This window comes from Charadrius vociferus, unplaced genomic scaffold, assembly GCF_000708025.1.
Source record: "Charadrius vociferus isolate BGI_N301 unplaced genomic scaffold, ASM70802v2 scaffold554, whole genome shotgun sequence".
NCBI classification, from domain to species: domain Eukaryota; kingdom Metazoa; phylum Chordata; class Aves; order Charadriiformes; family Charadriidae; genus Charadrius; species Charadrius vociferus.
Window position 1 is genome coordinate 620,226 of NW_009648050.1, and position 24,462 is coordinate 644,687.

The window sequence follows — 24,462 nt, forward strand, 5'->3', positions numbered from 1 at the left end:
TACATCATGAAGCTTTTCTTTTTTCTGTGTAGCATCTAGTCAGGATTTATATCTCATATTTGAAGTACTCTAGTTCAGCGTTACGATCCCATCACCAACACTTCCCCCCCTTCTTTTTTTTATTAATGGAGGCCACATTAGTATCTGGACAGCTCCCCCCCCCCTTTTTTTTTCTTTTTTTTTTCTTTTTGGAGAATGCTGAGTAATATCAGGATTCATACTATTGATAGGTGTCCCTAAATAACGTAATGCATACCTTTTACCCAACTCTAATGTTCTTTGACACAAATAGGTTAAAGTCTAGGATGTTGCAAGTTTGGTGTGTTTTACCTAAATAATTTTAGAAGAAGTTTTAGCAGAAATCCTTCATATTTATCAAGGCCTAGATTTAATACAGTCTCTAGATAATTTACAATGTGTTTCATGTATGAGCTTTTAAATTTGAATTATTTTTAAAAGTGATGCTTTTTAAGTCTGTTAAAAAATCAGTTAGCTCAAGCTTTGTAGTCACAAGTCATCAATGTTGAGTGAGAATAAAAATTTTAATCCATTTTAACATAAAGTGCGTGCTTTTTACAATTCCCTACATTATCTTAACAAAATGAATGAGCTTTCATTAGGAAAAAAGTAAAAAGTACAAGATTAAAGTTGATGAGCTAAATCAAGGTGTCCTGCTTGGTTGATTTAAATCCATGATTAAAATCAGTGATTTGATTTAAATCAATCCACTGTTCTTTCAGCCAGCCTGAAAGGAACTGTTCTTCATTGCCTGCCTAATTAGAATTGCTTCTGTAAAATTAGTTAGGATTCTGCTTTGATACAGCAAATCTGCTGCACCCTCTGAATTCCTTGAGCATCACCTTTGGGGTGGAAGACCTTTTTTCCTGTTGTTTTCCTGCTTTTCAAATAATAGCATTAATGAAGTGATACCTCTGCCACCACTATCTTGTGGCTTAATAGCTAGGGGTAGAAAAACAGGTCTGCAATAGAAGCTCACCGTGTCTGTTAAGGATCATTACAGCTGGATGACTGCTTCAAATACTGGGGAGGGGGTTGATGGTCCCTTCTGTCTTCCTGCCACCTGTCCATTACACTGGGGGTGACGTTTCTGGGTGCCTGCCTCCTTGGGACCTATGTCCATGCAACCTGACAGCTGGTGCCAGGTTACCCTTCTCCTCAGAAAATAGAGTTACAGAGAGGTAACTAGGTAAATGAGAGGCAGCAGAGCTAATAATGGCTATTTTTTCCATGACTTCATGCCCATCAGTGTGACCTCTGGAGATGAAGCTGGTGGAGGTTCCCGGGGAAGCTTGTCTTCTCCTGGGAGTCTTGCAAACTTCTCCATAGGGTGGATGCTCTGGTAGCCTGTCAATTCAAGCTTGTTTTTCAGCCTTTTTCTCAACTATCTTTCCGCCCTGCCTCCTACCCCTGGCTTCACTACACTTCTGGGTATGAAGTATCATCTATTTCCCTGTGAAACTTTAATGGAAACTGTCAAGTTCTTAACCCATTGGCTTGCTGTGGGGGTACCCATGAGCAGCACAATCACGTGAGCTTTGTTTTCCTTAGGTGGAAAGGAAAGCGTCTAACACAGGTCTAAAGAAGGTGTTATCTTATTAACTGTATTCCGGTTATTTTTAGGAGTACAGAAGCATCCTATGATGACAAACTACTTTGTTCTCTGAAGTGTAACTAAATAGCAATTTCTGTTGTAGCTGGTTGTATCCATCCTGAGAAATAAAGAAGTGATTTCAGTCTGGTGCAAAATCCAGGACAAAACCAGAATATATTACTGCATTTTATTTGGGCCCATAAGCTGATTTCTTCAGAAAAGCCTTTAGTTGTTGATTTTCTTACGTTTGTTGGTCTGTGAGACAAGTCCTAGGAAGGATGGTCTTCTGTAGCAGTGCTGTGGAGAACTCAACCCAAAGTAGTCTCTTGCCAAATGCTGCGTGCCTGGTCTTGATAGAAGAAGAAAAGGGTTTTCAATAAGGCTCTTCTTCTTTGCTTTTCTTTCTTAGTTAGATTGCATGGCTGTTTAAGAAAGAGATTACCACATACTCCAGATCTTTTGAGTGCCTGATACATTGTGGGATATAGGGGAGGCATTGAGGCACATATAAAGTATTACTTTATTAATAATGTGCAGAAATACTGTGTTTGAAAACAATACTACTGCCAGTTCTAGAAGATGAAGAATTTACTTTTATGATGAAAACGAAAAATGTGTAAAAGCTTGCTTGTACTTATGACAAGGAAGCAATGTTTTGTTAGATAGACTATAATTTAAAATATGTTATGGGAATTTACATTTTCAAAAGGAGGAGTTGCCAAATCAAATTAGTGTTGAATTCAGGAAACCTCTTGTTGAGGGGATTCAGACAAGCCATATGGTACTCTCTTGAAAACATCAAGGCAAGGGAAGTATTGTGTGGGCTTTTATCACATTTTAGTCATTTTGAGAAGAAAATATGTTTTAATATTTTTATATGTACAAAATGGCTCATATTACAATTTAATGTGAAAGAAACTATGTGTACCGAAGATAAATCTAGATAATTAAAACCTACTCAGAGGTATTCAGCTTGATTTAAGGTGCCTTGTTTTCATTGTAGAGTACTTAATATATTGAGGGATTTATTTTTTTAAATAGCTGTGTGGAGCAGGCAACACGCTGGAGGGGAGAGATGCCATCCAGAGGGACCTGGACAGGCTTGAGAGATAGGCCTGTGTAAACCTCATGAAGTTCAACAAGGCCAAGTGCAAGGTCCTGCATGTGGGTCAGGGCAATCCCATACACAAATACAGGCTGGGCGGAGAATGGATTGAGAGCAGCACTGAGGAGAGGACCTGGGGGTGTTGGTTGATGAGAAACTCAACATGAGCCAGCAATGTGTGCTTGCAACCCAGAAGGCCAACCACATCCTGGGCTGCATCAAAAGAAGCGCAGTCAGCCGGTCGAGGGAGGGGATTCTGCCCCTCTGCTCCTCTCTTGTGAGACCCTGGCTGGAATATTGCATCCAGCTCTGGGGCACTCGGCATAAGAAGGACATGGGCCTGTTGGAGCAGGTCCAGAGGAGGCCCACAAAAATGATCAGAGGTGTGGAGCACCTCTCCTATGAAGACGGGCTGAGAGAGTTGGGCTTGTTCAGCCTGGAGAAGAGAAGGCTCCGGGGAGACCTTATAGCAGCCTTCCAGTATCGGAAAGGCTGGAGAGGCACTTTTTACAAGGGCATGTAGTGATAGGATGAGGGGTAATGGCTTCAAAATGGAGGAGGGTAGATTTAGAATAGATATTAGGAAAAAAAAAATTCACTTGAGGGTAGTGAGGCACTGGAACAGGTTGCCTAGAGAAGCTGTGGATGCCCCATCCCTGGAAGTGTTCAATGCCAGGTTGGATGGGGTTTTGAGCAAGCTGGTCTAGTGGGAGGTGTCCCCACCCATGGCAGAGGGGCTGGAACTAGATGATCTTTAAGGTCCCTTCCAACCTAAACCATTCTGTGATTCTATGATGGATATTAATTTCATGTTGGACTCATTTCAATACTGCATCAACCAATTTCAGATACATATGTGGACTGCCTAGGGAGGAAAAATATTTCTTGGAGCAGCTGTTGGTGCACGCGAGGCAGGTGTAGGTGTGAAGCTACTTTTAGGGACTCGTTCATATTTCAGCCTTAAAGCAGAGGCATGATGCCTATTAAACAGTGTCTTAGGATAATGCCAAGGGTATAGCATGAATGCTGCTGCAGAAACCCTCTTGCAGGTCTGCAGCCTGGTGGTCTGTCACCCAACTCAAGGCTTCTTTGTGCCAACTGTCCATGTCTTCTTCCTACCCATTCCGGCTCTGCTGCAGCTGGCAGCCCTCCTCACCCATGGTGAGCAAGGTGTTGAGTGTCTGCAGGCCTTTGCTTTGCTATTTTAAAACAAGTATAATAGTATGTTCATGGCAAACTGCATTCATATCCCTTGGTGAAAATAGGAACCCGTAAGTGGGAAGTTTGATGTTTTTAGGTGCTTACGGACTTCTTGTAAAAGGATACTTTTGAGCGCTGTTTCTGAAGGTCCAGGTTCACAGCCCTTGTGTGCAGAAGCTGCGGGTTCCTCTTCTGTCCTGCTCTGACAGGAAGGAATGACCAGGGACCAGCTGGTGAGCAGGGGGTGCACTGAAGCCCTACTCCCAGGGGACTACACCCTGTGCCTGCCTCGGGTCTCAAAACCCAGCCTCTTCACTGCTGTCACTTAATTCTGTGGATTTGGTTTAGGCTATGAACATCTATCTTTCAGACTGAATTTGCATATCTAATGCATTTAAGGGGGGAATGCCTATAAAAAAGTTAAAAAAGGCAAATCAGCCTAAGAAGCTGATTTGTACCTATGAGAAACTAAAGGCAGCAGCTACTTTGCTGGAGGATGGCTTCGTTCATTGTGGTTGGTTGATTGGGTTTGTGTGGTGGGGTTTTGGAGTGGGGTTTTCTTTTTTTTGGTAAGACCCAGTTAAGACCAACCTAAAATTAGATACATTATCCCAAATACTATTGATTTCCCTACCATGCACACACAACTCATACTATGCACGTGTCATGAGCACACACACGTGCTATGGCATCTCTCTGTTTCTGTCAAGCAAGCCAATACTGACATTTCTGCAAGGACCCTGGTCTCTGAAAAAAGGCAACTTCTAAAGAATTAAACTTTGCAAAGTCACTTTTATCTTCACCGTGCGACATTTGTTTCCCATTAATTTAGAGTAAAAAGGCTTGTTGTCAGTATCAGGGCATTAAAAACATACATCATTCCCGGAGCTGTTCAGATATGGTCAAAGCTCACATAAATAATTCTCTAGCCTTGGTATTTTAGGGAGGGCACCATCTGGCTCCAAAAAGAAAAAAGGACTCCAGAACTAATAATTAGTTTTCAGGATTTCTTCAGAATAATTCGGTATAGTAGCATCTTTTAAAATATGTGTGCTAATTAGTGCATGTTTTTACAGAAGCTGGAGACTATTAAAAATCATTCTGCTTCTTCATGAAAGACAGATAAACAAGTTTTTGTCTTTGGAGGCCAGATCCTTTGCCCCACTGAGCCATCCTAGCACTCCTCCTGATGCTAAGAGATGGCTTGAAGTAGCTGTGAGACTGTTTTGTCCTTTCAGAAGTGTTTTCTGCCAGGTACCCAGCACAGTCACATTCCTCTTGACACAGAGTAGTGGTTAGTGTGGAATGATTATTAAAAATGATCAATATAATACAGCACTGGTCACACATTAAGGAAAGGTATAAAATCAAAAGGCTTCTAGGGTAAAATACAGCCGCAGCTGGTATGTGAAGAATCCACTACATCTGCGATTCCCTGTGCAATATTGCTTGCAAAGCAACACGGGGAGTGGAGTGGAGACTCTAAGGCCAAACCCTGTGATAATCCAGCAGACATGGGAACGGCATTATACCACGGAAGAAAAACAGTGCAAAGGATGGAACGGTGTGGAGACACTGTGGCTAAAACTCTGTGGTAAACTGGGAGCTTGGGGACGAAATGGAGCCCTCGAAGGTCTTATGGAACTGATAAACTGCCTACTTGTTACCCTGAGCCAACAAACTGTCTTTTTTTTTTTTTTTTGATGAAATGCCGTCCTTTAGTGAGCTTTACTCATTATAATGTCATTATAATACCAAAACACACCTCCATCCCAAAGGCTACCTGCCTCCAAGGTGTGACCACTCCTCCTTGAGTCTGCGCCCCGAATTTTTCGTAAACTGTACCTTTAAATGTGAGGCGAGAAAATTTCATGCCAATCATAATGAAAGTTTTTAGGACTAGAGTCACTCAAACTCCACCTCGAAGATAAAAAATAGTATAAAAATAGCCCAAGAAAAGGGGGATGTGAGGGAAGACGCCATCGTGGACTTCTGAGATCAGTCGACTGGCTGAGCCTCTCTTCTCCCCCCATAAGGACACTTGTGGGTAAGATTTGGACACTTGGCTATATCAAGTGCTTCCTCGGGAAAATTAGAAATCTCTATATAGAGTGGTTTTATAACTTAGAGCATTTGTAACCAAGCTATATTGCAAGCATCTTTAGTATTCACACGTACTTTGCAGACAGTCACTATCACCGGCAATCCAAAAGAACTTGTGTATCTGTTGTTTAAATAAACTGCACTGTGTAGGTAGTGAGTCGTTTGGGTTTTCTCATTGAACACGACTGAAGCGAGGCCGTGCTAGTTCATGAGCATGACTGGGCTGAAGGTGCAGTCTGCTAGTAGTGTATCCAGAACCATAACAGTTTAATATATATATTAAATGCACCTGGACTGATAGCGGTGAATAGGGCATCACTCGGAATTTAAACCTAGCTGCACCTAGCCTCCTGCCTCAGGTAAGGATTGTTAGAACACAAGGGGGTTTATTTTCTGCTAAAACTACTTTACTCCTTAACACAACAGTTAGGAAGGGTTGTAGGTACTCGGTGCTCCAGGAGTCGCCTCGGGCATAATGGCTTTGAGAGCCACAGCGCAGCAGGACAACTTGTGACCAACTGGCTCAGGGACGCTTTTAAGTTACTAAAAGCTGAAGCAGTCCCTTGCTGGGCCCTGTACAAGTGCTGTTTCTCTGCAGAAAGCACAAGATGACTCTTAGGAGAGAAGTAAGGTACCTCTCATTTACTTTGCAGCACTGCGGTATGAAGACGTGCATGAAGGCGCTGCCCTTCAGTAGGTGATCTGCTTCAGCCTGGCACTGCAGTCGCTTGTGTGCTTGGCCAACATAAGGGCTACATAGCAAACACCTTGTCTTCGATGGTTGTTGCAAAATGGTACTGCTCCGAGTACACGGTTAGTGTCAAAAAATGGGTAACTAGCAGCATACAGGTAAAAGCTCCTGCCACAAATCAAAGTAACAACTTGGGAGACCTGTCTTCTGTGTGCCTGCTCAGGGAGGAGTGCCGATACTGGTGGCAGCAGCGCCTAGATAAGAAAATTGATAATTACGGCCCAAATATGTGGGTCAAAACAGCGTGTTGAACCATACTTAAACGTGCAGTTGGGCATTAACGCAGTTTACAAGAGCATAATGCACTGCGGAAGCTGTCATGCTAACTAAAACACGATTGCCTTCTCCGCAAAGAGCTTCTGACAGGTATTTAGAGAAAGTGGCCAACTTTCACACCAAGATATGTGTTTCCGGAGAGTTTCAATGACAGCGTAAGTGTGGCCGCTCTGCGCTGGAAGCCACACATCGAACTGAGGTGGGCTACTCTGAAGGAATTGCTGTTTACTCAACCATTCACATCTAAATCTAAAATTCCAAACATCCAAGTCTGTGCAGCCACTATCATTTCTGATACTGCTCTTTAGGACTATGTCAAAACGAGTGGCGTGTAGCAAATGCATTCCCTAAATCCAGTGTAGTATATTACCCAGGTAGTCAAAGTTTCTCTGTCCCTGCAAACCATGTACTGGGTCTTATTTGTGGCAGAAGCACGTGCTGCATGCCCGGAGTCAGGGGGCTCATTGAGAAGGGGTTATACTCTGGAGGTAGCAGTGGCTCCATGGGGGTCCTGAAGTGCTCCACTGAAGGTCGATCTAGGCTGGGTTCCTGAGCAACGGGTCAATCGTGCCTTTTTATTATCTTACAAATGGGGTCCTGTGCTTTCAGGAAGCTACCACAATATGTAGAATAACGGGGAGGGAAACCTAGTCAGCATAAGTGTTTTCTAGTAGTAATGCTGATGTTTTATGCCCTCATCCTCATGCTGTGGGACTGTTTGTTCTTGAAGATAAATATGTGCATAAATATTTGAAAGATCGAACTTCTGTATTGCTTCTGCTTGCACACGCTTACAGTAACTCTTTGGTACCCTTTTTGGAACTACAGATAGGCCTTTCAAGGTATGCTGCTGCTTTTAAACTTTACAGCAACACTGTATTTGCAGAAAGAAATGCCTACAGTTTAAAATTCTTGAAAGTATTTCATATATTAATTAAAAAAAATTAATAGGAAGCATACTTTGTGTTTTCTAACCCTTAATGGTTTTCTTCAAAGAGCAGCTGAGACTTGCAGCGATTTGTTCAATAACTGGACAATACCTATATGTTCTAATAGTATATTCTGTTGGAAAATCATTGTAAGCTGTGAGCCCATCCGCCAGATTTACAGTGCAGTGGTGACATCCTTTCCACCATTGTTTTACATATGCAGCATTATTTTAAGCAATGGTGGTTTTTTTGTGTAAAAACAATAAAGAATTCATGCAAAGAAGAAAAGTAATAGCACATCAGATGCTAGCATATATGCACATACATATATAAATATATATGAGGTGGAAACAGACTCTGATATTTGGCAGGATTTCATACCATCGCACATGTCAGTAATATCCATAAGTAGAAATGATGGGCACTGAAGTCACACCAGCCTTACATATTTCCATATCCATGTGTCTGTTTCACCATTGAATAAGAGTCTGTGTAGTGTTAATTCTTTTCTTTTTATATATTGTTTGCAGTTTGTGCTGCTGACGCACCTGTTAATTTTCAGCATGCTGGTTAAGAAGGGCAGGCAAAGACAAAACTTTCAGAAACAAAGGAGACGCTGATTTCTGCTGTTGGTGAAAAGTGCACATCTGCTTCAGCTCATCCTCCTACAGCAGGAGGTAGTTGCCAGTACCAGGGCTGGCTACAGGCATCTGTGAAATTTAAAAAGCCATGTCTGTGAGGAGCCCATTAAATCAAAAGAGAACCTCAGAGGAGCTGTCAGTCACTTATTTTAGCATAAATCATTAGGATTTATAGCATTATACTTTCAATGAGCTTTCCCCCCCCTCACCACCTATGTTATTGTGCTATCAGTGAAATGATAGGTCTTGTCTGCAGGTAACAAAGACGACTTGATGATTCGGGGAGGTTATATTCATCTCATCTGCGTCGCTTTGTCCTCCCCCTTATCAGTAGGGAACGCAGTTGGAAAACAGACAGAGCAGCCTATTGTCAACGGGGCGGCGGGGGGAATGTCCATCCAACCAGAGCCACCTGATGGCACATAAAGCCGACACTTTCCATGTACCAATCCACTTCTCTAACTCAGAAGGGCTGGACATTTTCAGTTGAAAGCATGTACAGCTTTTTCCACCCACGCAGTGTTACAGAAGGATAAATCTGTCCTTCATCTATGCCCTTTAGAGTTGTGATTTCTGTAAGGCTTTTTTAAGTGATTAGTGCATGGTTATCACCACAAGGAAATGAAGCTCATTCACCAAAAATAATATTCTGTACACATTACAGTCGCAAGTTATGGTTTGCTCTGTTGGTGAAATCTAGCTGGTTTCCTTGAGAATAAATACTGCTAAAACCAGCAAGCAGCAGGTGTGTCAAATGTGACTGCAGTGTGGAAGTGCGGCAGGACACTGCCTGTTAATTAGCTGTGGACCCCATAGCCTTGATGAAGGGCAGGTAGGAAGAACACGTTTCTATGATACACAGTATTGGACGCGCCATTTCAGGTGCCCATCTGGCAGAGTGTCAGTGGATACTGCATTGTGCCCTTCTGCAAGTTGCCAATCAAACTTGCAATCACCGGATATTTTATTTCGTACTTATTGGGCCGTATGGGATTATTACAGGAATACATCTGGAGCTTCTGCAAATGTTTCAGAGCACTGATAAAGACAGAGAAGCCAAAATGATGCCTTTTCCATGCAGATTCTTCTCTGCTTGCGGGAAACCCTGTTTGCTGCAGAGGGGAATGCTGAGAGCAGATAGCAAGCCCGCAGCAGAAGCGAGGGAGCTGAGCCTTAGGATAGCTTCGCATGAGTAAGCAAATGCCCAGGTGAACGTGCAGGCAACAGAGAGTGTGAGGTTTGCAGGTCTGGAATATACTGAATAGTAGAGATCTGATCTTTTTCTTTGTTTTAGAATTACTTGACAGAGGAAATAATGATTCGAAGTGGAGGAACAACAAGCATGGTTAAAAAAATTACATTATTGAAAACTCTCAGGCATAAATTTTCAACTTGGAAGGATCCTAGACAGGCAGAAGGGAAGTGGGTCTTCCTATAAGGAGGTCATGTATGCAGAATGCAGGCAACTCAGAAGAGGAAAGTGATTAGAACAGTGCCTGCTGATTCTTTTGCATAGGAGGACTGTGGTGGCATTGATTTAACTACATTAGTTTTCTGAATTTTTTGTGTTACCTTGTTTTTTCAAATTTTTTTTTCTGTTCCATTTATTTGGTTTTAACCAGAGTGAGAAGTGATTTTTTTTTTTTTTTTTTTTTTTGCTCATACTTCGCAAAATGATCCTCTGATTTGCTTTCTGGTACCTTGATTTTTCTCTTGAGACTTCTGCATGCTTAAAGAAATGTAAGAAATCTATACATGTTTTGGGAAGTACATATATCGTAAAATAGAAATTGTTACTAAGTTTTCACTTATCGAGATATTCAGTGGGTTTTTTTTATTTACCTTTAAAGTGGGAGGTATGGATAATTCCTATTTGTTACTGTGCAGCCAAGCCTTAGGTATGTTAACCACATGGTTTTCACTAAGTGGAAGTAGCAAAGGTGCAGAAAGCAAGTGAGGAAAACCAAGTAGCTTCAGTGCTGCTGTTGGCTCTGCCAGCGTGGCTATAGAGCCCTTCCATGTATTTGATGAGGAGTAGGTGGATTCAGGGTCAGACTTTCCTACGATGTTTTGTGTGCTCCCTTGCATCTGGCTGGTGCCAGGGGGAAGAAAATGCTGCTTACCGGCTGCTTTTCCAAAGCTAAGGCTTCGCTTGAACTATTTTTCCTCTGGTTTGATGCAAGAGTTGGAGCATAGATCACTAAGGCATATGTTTCTTAGATAGTGCCTAACTCCTAAAACAACTGTACATGGAAGGTCCATCTGTTCATTGTCCTCTTACCTGTTTATGGATCCTCACAGACCAAAATCTAAAGGGATACTTGTATATAGACAAGGTAGTGTATAGTTTACTAACATATGTGGGCCATAATGTCTGTGAAAGAAAACTTTTTTTTCCTCGCTGTGTTTTCCATAGTTGGAGAGGAGCACCCTGGGTCAGGGCCTCAGGTGCAGTATTGCTTTTTGTTAAATGATGGTCACAGAGAAGCCTTAACACGGTGCTGTGAATGCACCTTTCCAGAAGCAGCAGTTAACCAGGTGGGATGCAGTGACCACCTCCTCGTCGTCTTGCGGTTGCTTCTTCTCGTTGGTTTAATCCTGCACGGGCTGATGGGAGGAGATCAATGCCCATGGTAGGAAGGGAGCCCAAGTGTCTCACCCCATAAGAAATAGTCTGTTGTTTCCCAGGTGCCCCTGGAAGAAGCCAGCAGGTTTGGGCCCCCTTTGCCGTCTCCGCTCGGGTGCCACCATGATGGCAGCCCCATTTCCCAGGCCTCTCTGCTGCAGTGAAGCAGCAGAACGCCCAAGGGGAAAGATCCGAGCGGCAAAAGTGCAGCCTGCTTTTTCAGAAGGGCTTCTCCCTTGGTGCACTGCCAACTTGACATTGACTTAAAATCTAGGATGATAGGGCAATATACTCTTACTTAGAGTACCAAAACAAAATCTCTCATAGTTCTGGTATAAAAAACGTACACTGTTTAGCCTTTTATTCAGCATTTATGTATAAATTATGTGTTTTTTCTGCACTATTAGCCCGTAGGGCATATTGATCCACACTGTCAATATCAACTTATGAAAAAACAAGAGGGCCAGCTCTTTTTTTAGTGTGCTATCTATTGATTTTTTTTAAAAAAGGAAAAAAGGGTTCATAGCAAAACATACTGAGGGATTTTAGATAATTATTTTTGAGCTATAGGTTTTATTTGACTCAATAGAAACTTTTAATTCCCTTTAAGCTATTGGATACACAGCAGCATTGCTGAATAGCATAATGAGAAGATAAAAAACTATTGGAGAAGTTTTAGCAACTGGAAAAGTGCTCTGGAAGGGCAACTGAGAAGCCTAACAGAAGTATGCTGCAGGAGCAGCCAGAGGCTAAACTCAGAAAGAGTAAGAAGTTTCACCAAGCTACAAAGACTTTGATGATTAGTATTATTATTATATTAATTAAGTGTACCTTTTAAAGTTGAAACTCATTGCAGTATTGACTCAGAAACTGTTTTCCCACATTTGCTGCTCATCTCTTGGCAGATACCTTGTATCATCAAATTTTAGTAAGCTACAACTCACTTCCCTGGCAGATGTGCTGGACCATTTGTAAAAAATCTAACCGTATGTTGGTAACTATTTTAATTTTTCCAGTATGTTAAAAAAAAATAATCGTAGTTCCTTTAGTCATGGCTACATTTTGAACAAAAGTATTTATAAGAAGATATGTTGGCCATCTTATCTCTTCCTCTGAATTATGAGAACTATCCTAAGCAATGTTTTGTAAAAATTTGCATCGAAGTAAATCATTAATGGTGGCCTTTCAGCTGCAGCATCCACTGTGGGAAAGATAGCTTTTTTTTCCCACAGAACTGTGCCCATAAAAAACACAGCTGGATTTTCAGATGCTGACCACAACTCGCCAATGTTGGGCAGGTCTTTTGACCTGTAGTTATACACCCAGATCTTCTGGAAACATCGTTTCTGCAAGCCTTATACCAATTCAAGCATTTTAAAGTAGATATATGTGTTTTTTCCTAAGCCCTATTTGTAAATACTTGTTTGGAATTAGGCTACGCTTTTTGCTACTTACATCAGCATCACTATATATGTAACTTTTTAAAACCTGTAAGATTTACTCAAAGGACTTGAGAATTTAAACCCGCAAATCAGCTTGCAAAACAAATCTGACTGGTTTTGGATTAGCACCGAATCCAGAAATAGAGTTATGTAATTCTGAGCCAAAAGCTGGTGTTTCCATAAACTAGTGTGATTAGAAGGCCATTGAAATCACAGGTGATGCTTTGGATGGTGATTTGTGGAAAGAAGCTTAGGACTTTCCCTTTGAAAGGAAAATTTTGCTATAACAAAGACCATGCGGTACAAAGCTACTGGTAGCTTTCATGGATTTTCCTTCCAGTTCTTTAGTAGATTTTGGAGCCTTCCTGATTTAAAAGGGACCAGATTAAAAAGCAGAGGTGCACTTACTGCTGCCAAGCGAGCCAGAGCTTTGCTGGTCCCGTTTCAGAGCTATTGGTCTTAGTGGTTTCCTTTGTCTTCTTGGAGCTGGGCATCAAAACAGAGGCTGAGGTGGGAAGGTAGGAAGGTTGATGTGCTGACATAAGTAATTCATTTTGCGGGAGCATTTTGCATCAGTTAGTGAACTTTGAACTGCTCATTTGGTCTCAAACTTTGCAGACGCTAGTGTTAGGAACAGTGTTTTTATGTAGTTTGAAAGCTTTGCTGACTTGGAAAGCAGTGTCTGATTTACTCTAAGTGACAACGATAATGTGTTTAATAATGGACATTTGAATTTTAAAGAAGTATGACTATGTACAAATTTCTTTTGCATATCTATCAAAAATTCTAGAAACTTTTGATGATTATGATTACTGTCATGATTATTGCTTTGTATAGCACATTTGAAGTTCCTAAGCTGACAAAAGGTTATTAGTTGTCATTATTTAGATGCAATCTAGGTGTTTTGGTACATTCAGAATGCAGACGCTTTTCTTCTGTATGTTCTGCAGTGTACTCCTTTAGCAGTGAAGATGATAGAAAATGTTCAGAGAAATGCTCAGTGTGAACCTCCTTAGGGTAAAGCTTACAGTCATGATAACCCCTGTAAACTACGCACTGTAGCATCTATTAAACCATCTGCTCTTGGAAGGACATAACTTTCTAAGACCTCTGCCTTGCAGATTGAAATTTCCCTAATTTTTTTCAAAAGCTTGTGCTAAAATTGTTCTAAATCAAGCTACAAGCAAAGCTTACAGGAAGGGAGTGTACAGATGCAAAAGCTGTATTCTGCTGTGGGAAGCAGGGAAAATAGCCATCAATATACTGAAACAGCTGGATGTTTTGGAATCTTAGAACAGAAATAGCCCTCAGTGAAATAAACGGCATTGAGTAGTCTAGTTATGAACGGGCACATGGCACCCAGCGTTCTATTTGGTTATGTTGCAGGACTTTGAAAACTGTGGTTAAAGTGCTCGGTGGGATTTTTGGACCTAAACTCATGGAGGTCCCAGCCTTGAGCTTGCACTTTGGGTTGCGTAGAAAGCCGAGCTATATGCACGTGTAGGAAAATTGTGCATCCCATGCAGTGCGTGACTGGCTGAACTATAAGCAAAATGCCAGTGAGAAGCATGCGTTGACCTCCATCCTCTGGAAGGAGGGGGCTGAGGATTTCTTTATTGATAAGGTGGCAGAGCCCGTGCAACCTTGGTCAGATGGAACAGGTTAACTCAGCTAGTTTCTAATTATAGCTCATTTCTTTGTACTGGTAAGGAAAACATTTGACTTATATGGAATTAGAAAGGAGTAGGATCATAGTAGTTGTTAATGTTTATAGGAGAGAGGATTTATGAAGAGCTGACATGTTTCCTCACTCATTCATAAGGAAAAACTGTCTGTTTTAAACAAGCATAATGCTGCTTGTAGGGTCATGATAGCTGAATTCTGCTGGCCTTTAATGCCTGCTCTCTGGTGTTTTCAGTATCTCTTTAGCTTTAAATACCCTGCCTGTTTCCTGATGTGTACTGCCAGATGCCTTGATGTTGCTGGGTGCCAAGCCCCATCTCCCTAATCTGCCTGAGTACATTCCAAAATCAATGTTAAGCACATAAGTGCTCCTGTTTGTGTGGATTTGGCTGCTCATGTCTTTGGAGTTAAGTAGGTGTTTCTTTGACCAGCTTCTCAAAAGGAACTCGGCATCTTCCAGAGTCACAACCAAGTTCTGAGTTGGGTCTTGCAAAAAAAAAACCAACCAACCCCGAATGTGCTTTTCCCATTCAGTTACTTCTCATCTTCAAAGAACTCAAGTTAGCGGTGATAATTCCAAAGGGTAATTGCTGTCCATTGCATCAGTGCTTAGAAGATGATAAAGATTTTTTTTTTTCCTTTGGTGTTAAAATTGCCAACGCTCTAATATTATTCAGGGTTTAAAACTCATTGAAGGAATACTGTGATAAAGTATAAGAAACCCTTCAGCAGTTCTGCTATGTTGTTTTACAAGTGTCTGTTACATTAAATACTGTTGGATATACTTATTTATAGTTAGTTTCCCTCTTGGATAATACCGATGATTCTCTTGTAACTACTAGTCGTTTTGAAATCCTAGTCACCCACGTGTGGATTTGTTTCATTATTTAAACAGGTAGAGATAAGAAACAATACATTGTTTCTATAACCTGTATCAGATAACATATCCACAAACACACACTCTTTTGTTTTTAATCGTATTTGCATGATGAAGATAATCAATATCTGAATTTTCTTGGAAGTGTTTGCCCTGCTTCCCTATTTTGATGCCCAGCATATGAAACAAGGTATCATCGTAGCCACCAAACTGAAATGGGGGCATATGACATGTATGACATGCATATGACATATGAATTTTGATAATGCAAGCCTTTTTTTTTTTTTTTGCTTGCTTTAAACCAGTCTTGACATCCTGAAGTGTATCTTGTGTTTTCTATGCTATGTCAGAAGGTTAATGATGAAGGGCATATCTGTGCGAGCTGTGCGTAAGAGTACCTGTTGTAGCACGTGTGAAGAGGCTTGTTTTCAGTAGAGCAGGCTGGATCACAAGGATGTGCTTGTTGAAAAAAAGGCACCTGGGCCCCTGTTGCGGAGGTCTACAAGCTCACGGCTGAGTGGCTGCCACACTGTTGCGGCTCAGCAAAAAGGATGATTGAAGTCCATTATACCCATACAGGACTTACCCTTTTTTCACTCCAGATGACCTCCAGAGGTCCCTTCCAACTTCAAGCAATCTGTGATTCTGTGAACTCTCTTAATTTTTTCTCTAAATAGTGCTTTTAATTCAATGAAAAATACTTTTCAGTGTTAAAATCCACATTAAGGCACTGTCAATATCAACAGTTGGGACTGTAAATACCTGCTGTCAAGTATTGTCTCATTCATTCAAAGCTGGACATTTTTTTCCCAATATGTTTTGCATTGGACCAACACCCAGCTGTCATTCATGCCCTGCTTCGCCTTTAAAAAAACCCAACAACCAAAACAAGTACTGTTAACAAAAGCTGACTTCTTGATCTTAAGAACACCCAGTTATTGTTTTTGTGAAACACTGACGTTTCCTGGCTGGTGCCTAAATGGATGCTCAAGAAGACCTGTATGTATGCCTATATAGCTGAAATCCCTTTAGGAAGTGCTGGGGAGGGCAAAAAGAAAAAACAAGCAACTTAATATTTATTTCATTAGGCAGAGCTTTTTAGCCTCCCACACCGTATTACGTACAAGCTAATCTGGGCTACCTGAAGGTAAGATGGGAGGGCCAAAACCTCAAGTAAAGATTTGGAGTGCCAAACCTAACTTACAGCTTCCGAAGTAGTTACCTACAATTTCCAAAGTAGGTGCTAAATAGATGTAATAGCTCTTGCATATGGACACTTCCAGTCCAGAAGCTGCTAATTGACCTCCCCTGCCTGCTGCTGCTGATTGCTGCGAAGAACTGTAGTGGCCAACATGTCCTGCTGTTCTCTGATAATGAGACCTTGCTCCTTGGGTCCAGAAAATGTAAAAGAGAGCATCATTGCGGAACCTGCCGGGGCAGAAGCATCAGCAGTAAAAAAAGTAGGTGCAGAAGGAAAATACGGGACATCTAGATGTAAAACATTATTTAAATCGGTGGACTCCAGGGTATTGAGGGAGGCTCAGCTGCACGGTATTCCATTTCTTTAGTCACTGGGAGTAAGTTGTGCTATAAGGCAGCCGAGCAGGACAGTGGAGATGAGTTTTGGGCAGTACCTCTGCTAGTCAGAGTTTTCGGATGCAGGTTGATAGTCTCCAGTGGATCTTGCTTCTAAAGGGTGTTTGAACAGCCCTTGGTCTGTTCTACATTTGTCACAAAAATGTTACTCTTAAGCACTTAAAACAGGTGTTTGGGACAATAAAAATATTCAGTGTTTCAAATGGAAGGTAGGGGTGGGAAATATTGGCCACTTTCCACACAAGTCCTACAGCTTTTCTTGTTTCCTTGGAAAAACGTCAGCATCTTGATTTTTAGAAATTCACCTTCTGTCCATTCCTCTTATATGAACCTGTTTATTTGCAAATAATAATTAGTCTAATTTATTACCTGCATCATATATTCTTTGTGAGGATCTAAAATAACAGCAGCACCCCCTCTGCCTTTAAGACAAGCAGTCAGATTGGGTACTGTTTGGGTCTTCCCCTGTGATCCACAGGCAGAGAGGGGGACAAAAAAGGATGCTAGTTAGCACTGCCATGGGGACGTGGCAAGCACTGTAATTAACAGCATCAACAGCAAATGCCATCTCAATTTAGCAGTGTCCTGCTGGGATCTTCCTCTGAGTCATAATATGTCCTGATGCTGCTGCTTTCTGCCCGTGTCCGAACCTACGTGGAAAGGTTTAATCTGGCTCAAAGCAGAGTTTCTTCAGCACTGGATCAAAGAGAGGGAAATGAGTTAAACCTCAGCCTGCTCAAACCTCTGCGTTAAAGACGTGGAAGGACAGTGAGCTGGATTAACCCGGTATATAGGTGTATTTCATAGCTAGTTCAAGTAGAGGTTCTCCCAGCGTGCATGGGATGAGATCCTGCCTCTGAATTCGTGTTGTTATTAACAGCGCTGGCTCAGTTTTAGAAGGCAACATCTGAAAGTCATGCAGGGGAGCTGGCTGAGCTCTTAATTAGCTACAGAAAGGTGCGTCAGAAATGCAGCAAGGCAGGGCGTGATGTCTGGTGACTTCTTGCGGCGTTATTCCCTCCAGTTGCTTTTGTGCCCTCCTGCAGTTAATGAGATACGGGGGGCTTGGCATTGACCCTGCGTTGTGTTAGGGCATGGAGCAATTTGTTATATATTTGTAGATCCCGCTTTCATTTTCTTTTTATTAGAATGACCTGGAAACTACATAAAGGGCTGTCAGAAAATGATGGTTGATGGTCAGCACTGTCATATAGTTAAGCAATCATTTTCTTCTGTTTTCTTCTTCATCCCATTTTACAAACGTATCCAATAGCAACAGAGGAATTTCCAAATTTGTTGGGTAGTTTTTTGTTTGTTTCTTAAATCTATAGGTTTGCAGAGTTATTTGTGGAGATTACTGCAGATCCTGCAGTAAAAGTTTGCAGTTATTCAACTAGTTTGCACTCTTTAAATCTTATTTAGATTTGTTACTACAGGAGTGGGAGAAGAAAATTTGACTTCCTGTATTCTTGTAAGGACCATTTCTCTGTATTTGAAATAAAACCTATGTCTTTCTGGTTGTACCTTAACAAATTCCTAGAAAACTATGATTTTAGTTTAGGCAGAATTTATGGCAGAAGATGATTTGGGGGGAGGTTGGGGGTGTCCATCTTGAGGAATGCCTTTCAGATTAAAGAGTTCTGCTAAAATCAGAGGCCAGTTTCCTTTTATCAGGCTATTCATCGAGTACCTGCTCCGAATGCTATAAACATAAATCCTTTCCAGAAAGAGTTTCACTCACCCTCGTGAGGCTGTCTGCCAAGTCTTTGGTAGCATATACTTGTTACCTCCGAAACTTGCAGGTGTTAAACAGGTGTCCGGGAGAGAACAACATTACAGATCCCCCAGGGCCGCTTTGTTTTCCCCTAATGACAGAGAATATCACCTAGCAGGAGGAGCAGTTTCTGTTTTTCCATGTGATGCAAAAGACCATTACAGAATTTCAGATTACTAAATGACACTTGGCTGGAATTTGAACGGGTACTAACTAGCTTACTAAATGAATATATATTTGCAAGTATCTTGTAATTTTGCACCCATGGGAGAGAGGAACCAAAAAGGACTGTTTTCTCTAGCTGTAGAAGAAATGAAAATCAGAATTTGACTTGCAAAGCCGAAGTTGCATCATCCCTCTCCAGATCAGAATAAGGATGAGTGCACGAGAAGGCCAAGAGAAGAATTTGTTCCAGTTTTGAATTTTACTTCCATTTTAGTTAGATTTTGTAAAATATTGGTCCTATTACCATAAAATCAAAGTTAGTTGATTTCTTCAAAAAAATTTTCTTTCATTTTTAAAGATGGCACTTAGTCAGCACCATCTAGTGGACTGACTGCTGTTGTCATTTAGAAAACAGATGGTCTTCATAAACCGCATAGCAGATTAGAGCATGCAGTCCTTGCAGTGTGAATAGCGTGCCTAAAGCATGTTTGTGACTAATTGTGCACCTGAGTCAGAAGAAGATTGTTGTTTAGTTGGAAAGGAGCAGTGTGAAGGAAAGAACATTTACTATACCTGCGGGTAGCGGTGCCTGTTATCTTCCTGCGTTCCTTTAGTCCATCGAGCTCCAGCCTGCTTGCCTGCTTCTCTGCCTTACCATGTGGTGCCATCCAGGTTGTAAGCGTCTCTAAGGAAGGACTTTGGAATACTGTTTCTTTGTGCAGTACCACATGGCACAAATCACAGCCTAATTTGTCACCGTGATACAAGTGATAAATACGAGCTGGTGCTAACAGTGAGCTCTGAAGTCCTCACCCAAGGAAAACGCTCTGGAGTCTTTCTATTTTAAGTTGTAGGCAAGGAGTTTGGTGTTTGGCTCTTTGAAAAAATCCCTTGGGAAAACCTCCCTATATGCACTCCATAGAATTGCCAGGTCATCCCAGCGGCTGCCTCAGGACTCGGGAAAAGATAAGGGGTCTGCGGCTCAGGTCTTTGGGAGCATATGGGAACAGGTTTGCTTTTTCCAGCTCCAGCAAGAAGGGCTGAATCTCTGGAAGAATGAATGTCCCTAGAAGGACGGGGTGTTTCTGCAGCCCTGGCTACATCACCAGCATCCTAGTGCTCTCTCTTAAATAAGGTTTCTTTGGCAGCAAGCCCTTAATTTTGCAGCTCCAGTTGCAAATGAAGAGAAAGCAAAGGAGGGAGATCCTGAGTCTCTGGGGAGATGACCCTGACAAGAGCCACAGACGTTGGGGAGAGAGCAGACAGACAGGCGCTCTCACTCAGTGACACCGGGAGGGCACCAGAGGCGGAACGTCCCTCCAGTGTGAGGAGCAGAAAGCACCACTGAGAGCAGGGGGAGCTACGGGCAATAGGAGCAGAGACAAAGTTGCGTTACAGCAAATGCACCATACTGTAACATCTTCCCCTTTAAGCTTCCTTGCGTTTTAACATTTCATCACTTTAGGCTCTGTTGTTTTTGTTCAGTTCACGTGTTTTGGACAATGAAAATAAGTGGGTCAGTTTTATTCTGTAAATTTGTATGCATTAGTACAATAACGTTGTGCTGAGTTTTCCAAAAAAAGGTATTCTTAAATAATTCATAGAAGCATTTCACTTCACTTTTCCAAAATCCAAATGTGCAGACTAGTTTGTTTCCCAGGTTTAAGGGAACCCAGCATTTAAGTAACATTTTCTTTTCTTTCTTGCTTTTCTAAGTTTTTAATGTAGCGCAGCAGTCAGAATATCACTTGTCTGCTCGCCTCCTCACAACGTTGCGTTGCAGCATAATCTTTCCAGGGTGAAGTGGCCAGTTTTTCCGATGAAGAAAATAGAGGTTTAGCGATTTTCCTTTTCAAGTTTTAAATTTGAGACAATAGCTGTGGGTACGGGTTGTAGTGTACGTGTTCATCCAGTTGAGTGGGTGCAGTCCTGTTTGGAAACCCACTTATGACTGACACCAGCAGGAAACGTGGATCCGAAAAAGTTATAATGTTTAAGTAAACAAATGTAGTGACAGGAATCCTGTTTTGTTAGAGGTTTGGGGATAAATCCTACATGCTGGAAAATAACTATTTGCAAAGAGGTGGCTCTGCTTTTGTAGTAGCTATGAACCAAACATTAGGTAGCATATGGGAATTCAAGAAAACACTTAAAATTGTTTCCTCTCTTTCTGTTTCTCCTCCAGCTCTGGGATTGTACACAGTAAATGCAGTATATGGAGATACTATTACTATGCCCTGTCGTCTAGAAGTACCAGATGGTCTCATGTTTGGGAAATGGAAATATGTAAGTATAGCTTATCTTTACATTCATTAGAGCCGGTACAAGAAGATGTGTATTTTTTGTGTGTGAGATTACAAGGCTCCAATCGATAGGATTTCTGCCTTGGATGCGAAGACATTTATTCCTGTGTTTGTAAGACTGCAACATTCCAACCTGCATAATTTCTGCCAAGCATAGATTAGAGGTTTGAGGAATTAATCTCGTTGTTCAAGAGAAGTAATTATTCGGGAGTTCTCTGCCAACCTGTATTAGAGATCTGGCATGTTACCCAGTGGTGTCTCGCTCGCTTGACAGAGCCATCGTTGTACATCTGAATACTTTTGAAGCGGGCTGCCTGGAGCGGGGCGCGCTTCCTCCCTGGGAAAGCGCTGTCCCCGGGTCTGGTTCATCTGACAGTCACTCAGTACTGTTTCACGCTTCAGCGCGTCTTATGCTCAGCAAAGAAGAGGGCAGCGCCGACCTTAGTAGAGTCGGTGGTGGTTTCACTCTGCCATTTCTGGCACACAGAGAACAGAGGCGCACCACAAAAACATGGGTGGTCTCTTGGTCATCTCGGTCAGCCTGCAGTAGGAATACCACAGGATGCGCTGCTTCTGTGTGTGATTGGTATCCCAAGACAAAAGAAGAATAAGCATATCAAAGTCAAGTGCAACCTGGAAGCACATGTGGAAAAAAGTGCCAGGAGAATGAAACCTTCCAGCTTCTCAGACTGACATCGGGACAACTGGTTTTCCTCTTTCAGTAAAGTTCATCTAAATCTCCTCTTGTGCTCAAACCGAAATGTTACCAGCAATAGCAGGTGATTTCTACTCTGACAGTGGATTTAAAATTACGTAGCGTTCTCTTTTTGAATGGCATCCAGCAGACTGGTCTGCCACTGGGGTTGTTGCGTAATCCCCCTGGCTCCTTCCCTTGTAGCTGGAAGTTTGCAGCTTTTGAAGCTCTCATCCACTCAAGAGTTCCGCAAACATATTTCAGGACGTGAAGTCAGAAATCTGTAGAGAACGTGTCCCTAAAAGGGACAGTGAAACTGGTTCATATAAATCCATCTGTACGAAGATGCAAGGCTATTTGGAGCAAAAGAAATGCATTGTCTCTTTCCAGTGCGTTTGGATTGCTCAGCTCACACAAGTACCAGGCAGCAAATGGAGATGTTATAGCCTCGTCTGAATAGAAAGGGACATGAAACCCAACATGCAAAAAAGCCCATCCACTTTCAAGCGTATGAAACTGTTGACAGAGCCGACACAACCAAGTGAAAGTGATACCCATTCTCCCAGGGCAGCTCCCAGCATGGCAACACTTGTTTTTAACAGGGGGAGGGCTGGTTTGGTGTTTTTTTGGTCAGGTGGTTATTTCATTGGAAGAAGGAGGAACTCTTGTTTTCTGCTCTGCTGCCTTAGGAGTAGCAGTTCGGGTTGCTGGTAAAAGCTTGGGGTACTGGGAGACTTGCACCACGGCAGGAGCAGGAGTTGCTCCCTTCAGCATCTACCTGCGCTAGGGAGCCTTACGGAGTTAAGAGCTTGTTTGCACTCGACAGCCAACTTTGCATGTATCGAGTCAAGGCAAAGCTTTCTTTCCTGTGTGACAGACGTCTATAGTAATCCGAGAGTTAAAAGCGGGAGAGGGAAGAAAGGCTATGGGGGAATTGAAACTTCACATTAGCTGTTGCCTCCTGCTCCCTGCCCAGCTCTGACACCGCTCATCTCCTGTCACAGCATCGTCATGCTTTTGTGGGCTCTGCAGTCAAGCTGAGGTATTGTGCTGGGAACACTACTCGCATCAGTGCTGCAAGGTGCAAGGATTAAAAGGGAAAGAAAACCTCTTCCAGCCCCCGGCACAATACCGAATATAAAGATGGAGTCAGCTTTTCACCTCGCTCTGTTTAAAGGCAGACAGTGTCTGTCCCTGCTCAGGGGAGAGGGGGTGTGAAATCCTGCAGAACTCAGCCTGTAACTTTGTGGCTCATAAAAGTAAATTTTTGTTATGGCAGGTTTGTGCAAGGCTGTCAACTTTGTATTCCTTCTTAGGGTGGCAACTGCATACTTATTAATATAAGCAGGATGTCTAGAAAATGATATTTTGCAGATTATCCTGAGATGCATAAATAACAATATTTGATTGTATGTATATTCCCATGCCGCTAACTCTTGGATCCTTTAAAAACAAAGAAGAAAAAAAAAAGCTAAAAACTAATTTAGAATAAAATAGGCAGTTATGCCTGATTAAATCCTGCATTTGGAATGAAGTCTGAATATCCCCGACAAACAATATGAATATGTAAAACAATCGTGAAAAAAAAGGCAAGTGAAGCTTTTGAACCTAGCTCCCAAATGCTTCTATTTCAAATACTTTTGCATACACACAGAGGCAGGTGGAGCCAGAACCACCGGCCTTCATCAGAGAAAGCCCTATGCTGTGCTGAGATTGAGCCAAAGGATTGAAATTATTTCTACTGTTGATATTCTTAATGTGTACCATGGCAATCTTAAAATAGCTGCCGTACTACCCCTATTTCTTGCTTGTACAGCAGAAATGAATCAAGATAAAAGCCATCTGATGTAGTTTTCAGATTTTTTTTAAATTATGGGTTTGTACCAATTGCAGATCTTCAGGAACTTCTAAATGAGTGTTTATGCAAAAATGGAGGTGTTTATCCTTTTATTATAGGAAATGCCAAATGGATCTCCAGTATTTATTGCCTTCAGATCATCAACAAAAAAAAATGTACAGTATGATGATGTACCAGACTACAAAGACAGGTTGAGTCTCTCAGAAAACTATACATTATCCATCAAGAATGCAAGAATCAGTGATGAAAAGAGATTTGTATGTATGCTAGTTACAGAAGATGATGTTTCCGAAGAGCCAACGATAGTCAAAGTCTTCAGTAAGTAAATCTAGTTGTTACTACCATTAACGTTCAGCAGCATCTGAATCGTAAATTATGGAAACTTTTGTTTAAGGGAAAGATTAAAGCCAAGAAAGTAAGTTTGGCTGAGTAAATCACTAAGACTAGCAAATTTCTGCAGCTTTCAGAAATGTAATCTACTGGTGGCATTTACGTAACAGGACTGCCTGCACTTGCAGTTTATTCATGATAAGTGCTGGCTCAAAGAGAATTTTAGGCTTTGATAATGACTCACTTATGTGATGTCATTTGGCCTTGGAAATGCAAAATGTAAAATTAGCACTGATTATTTTCCATTTGTTCTCGGAGCGAATTTTTCTGCAGGAGGGAAGCATTAACTGTGTGCGGTCTGCAGGATTAGATCAGTGGAGAGGTTTAAACCAGCTCCGAGCAACTAGTGCGCAAGGGTATGAACTGTGAGTGAGCGAGCAAACAAAAGGCTGGAAAACGAGTTGCTAGCCCCAAATGCTTATTTTGTCCCCTGCTGA

At 41.8% G+C, this 24,462-nt stretch overlaps 1 protein-coding gene across 1 annotated transcript in view; it reads left to right on the forward strand.

Moving 5' to 3' along the window:
• Positions 1-20,940: 20,940 nt before the first annotated feature.
• The window catches only part of ALCAM (activated leukocyte cell adhesion molecule), a 35,907-nt gene continuing 32,385 nt past the window's right edge, over positions 20,941-24,462 (forward strand). Inside the window, exons 1-2 of the mRNA XM_009883712.1 lie at positions 20,941-21,066; positions 23,734-23,953. Of these exons, the coding sequence (XP_009882014.1) occupies positions 21,013-21,066; positions 23,734-23,953 (274 nt within the window). The 5' untranslated portion in view covers positions 20,941-21,012. The remainder of the gene's footprint in view (positions 21,067-23,733; positions 23,954-24,462) is intronic.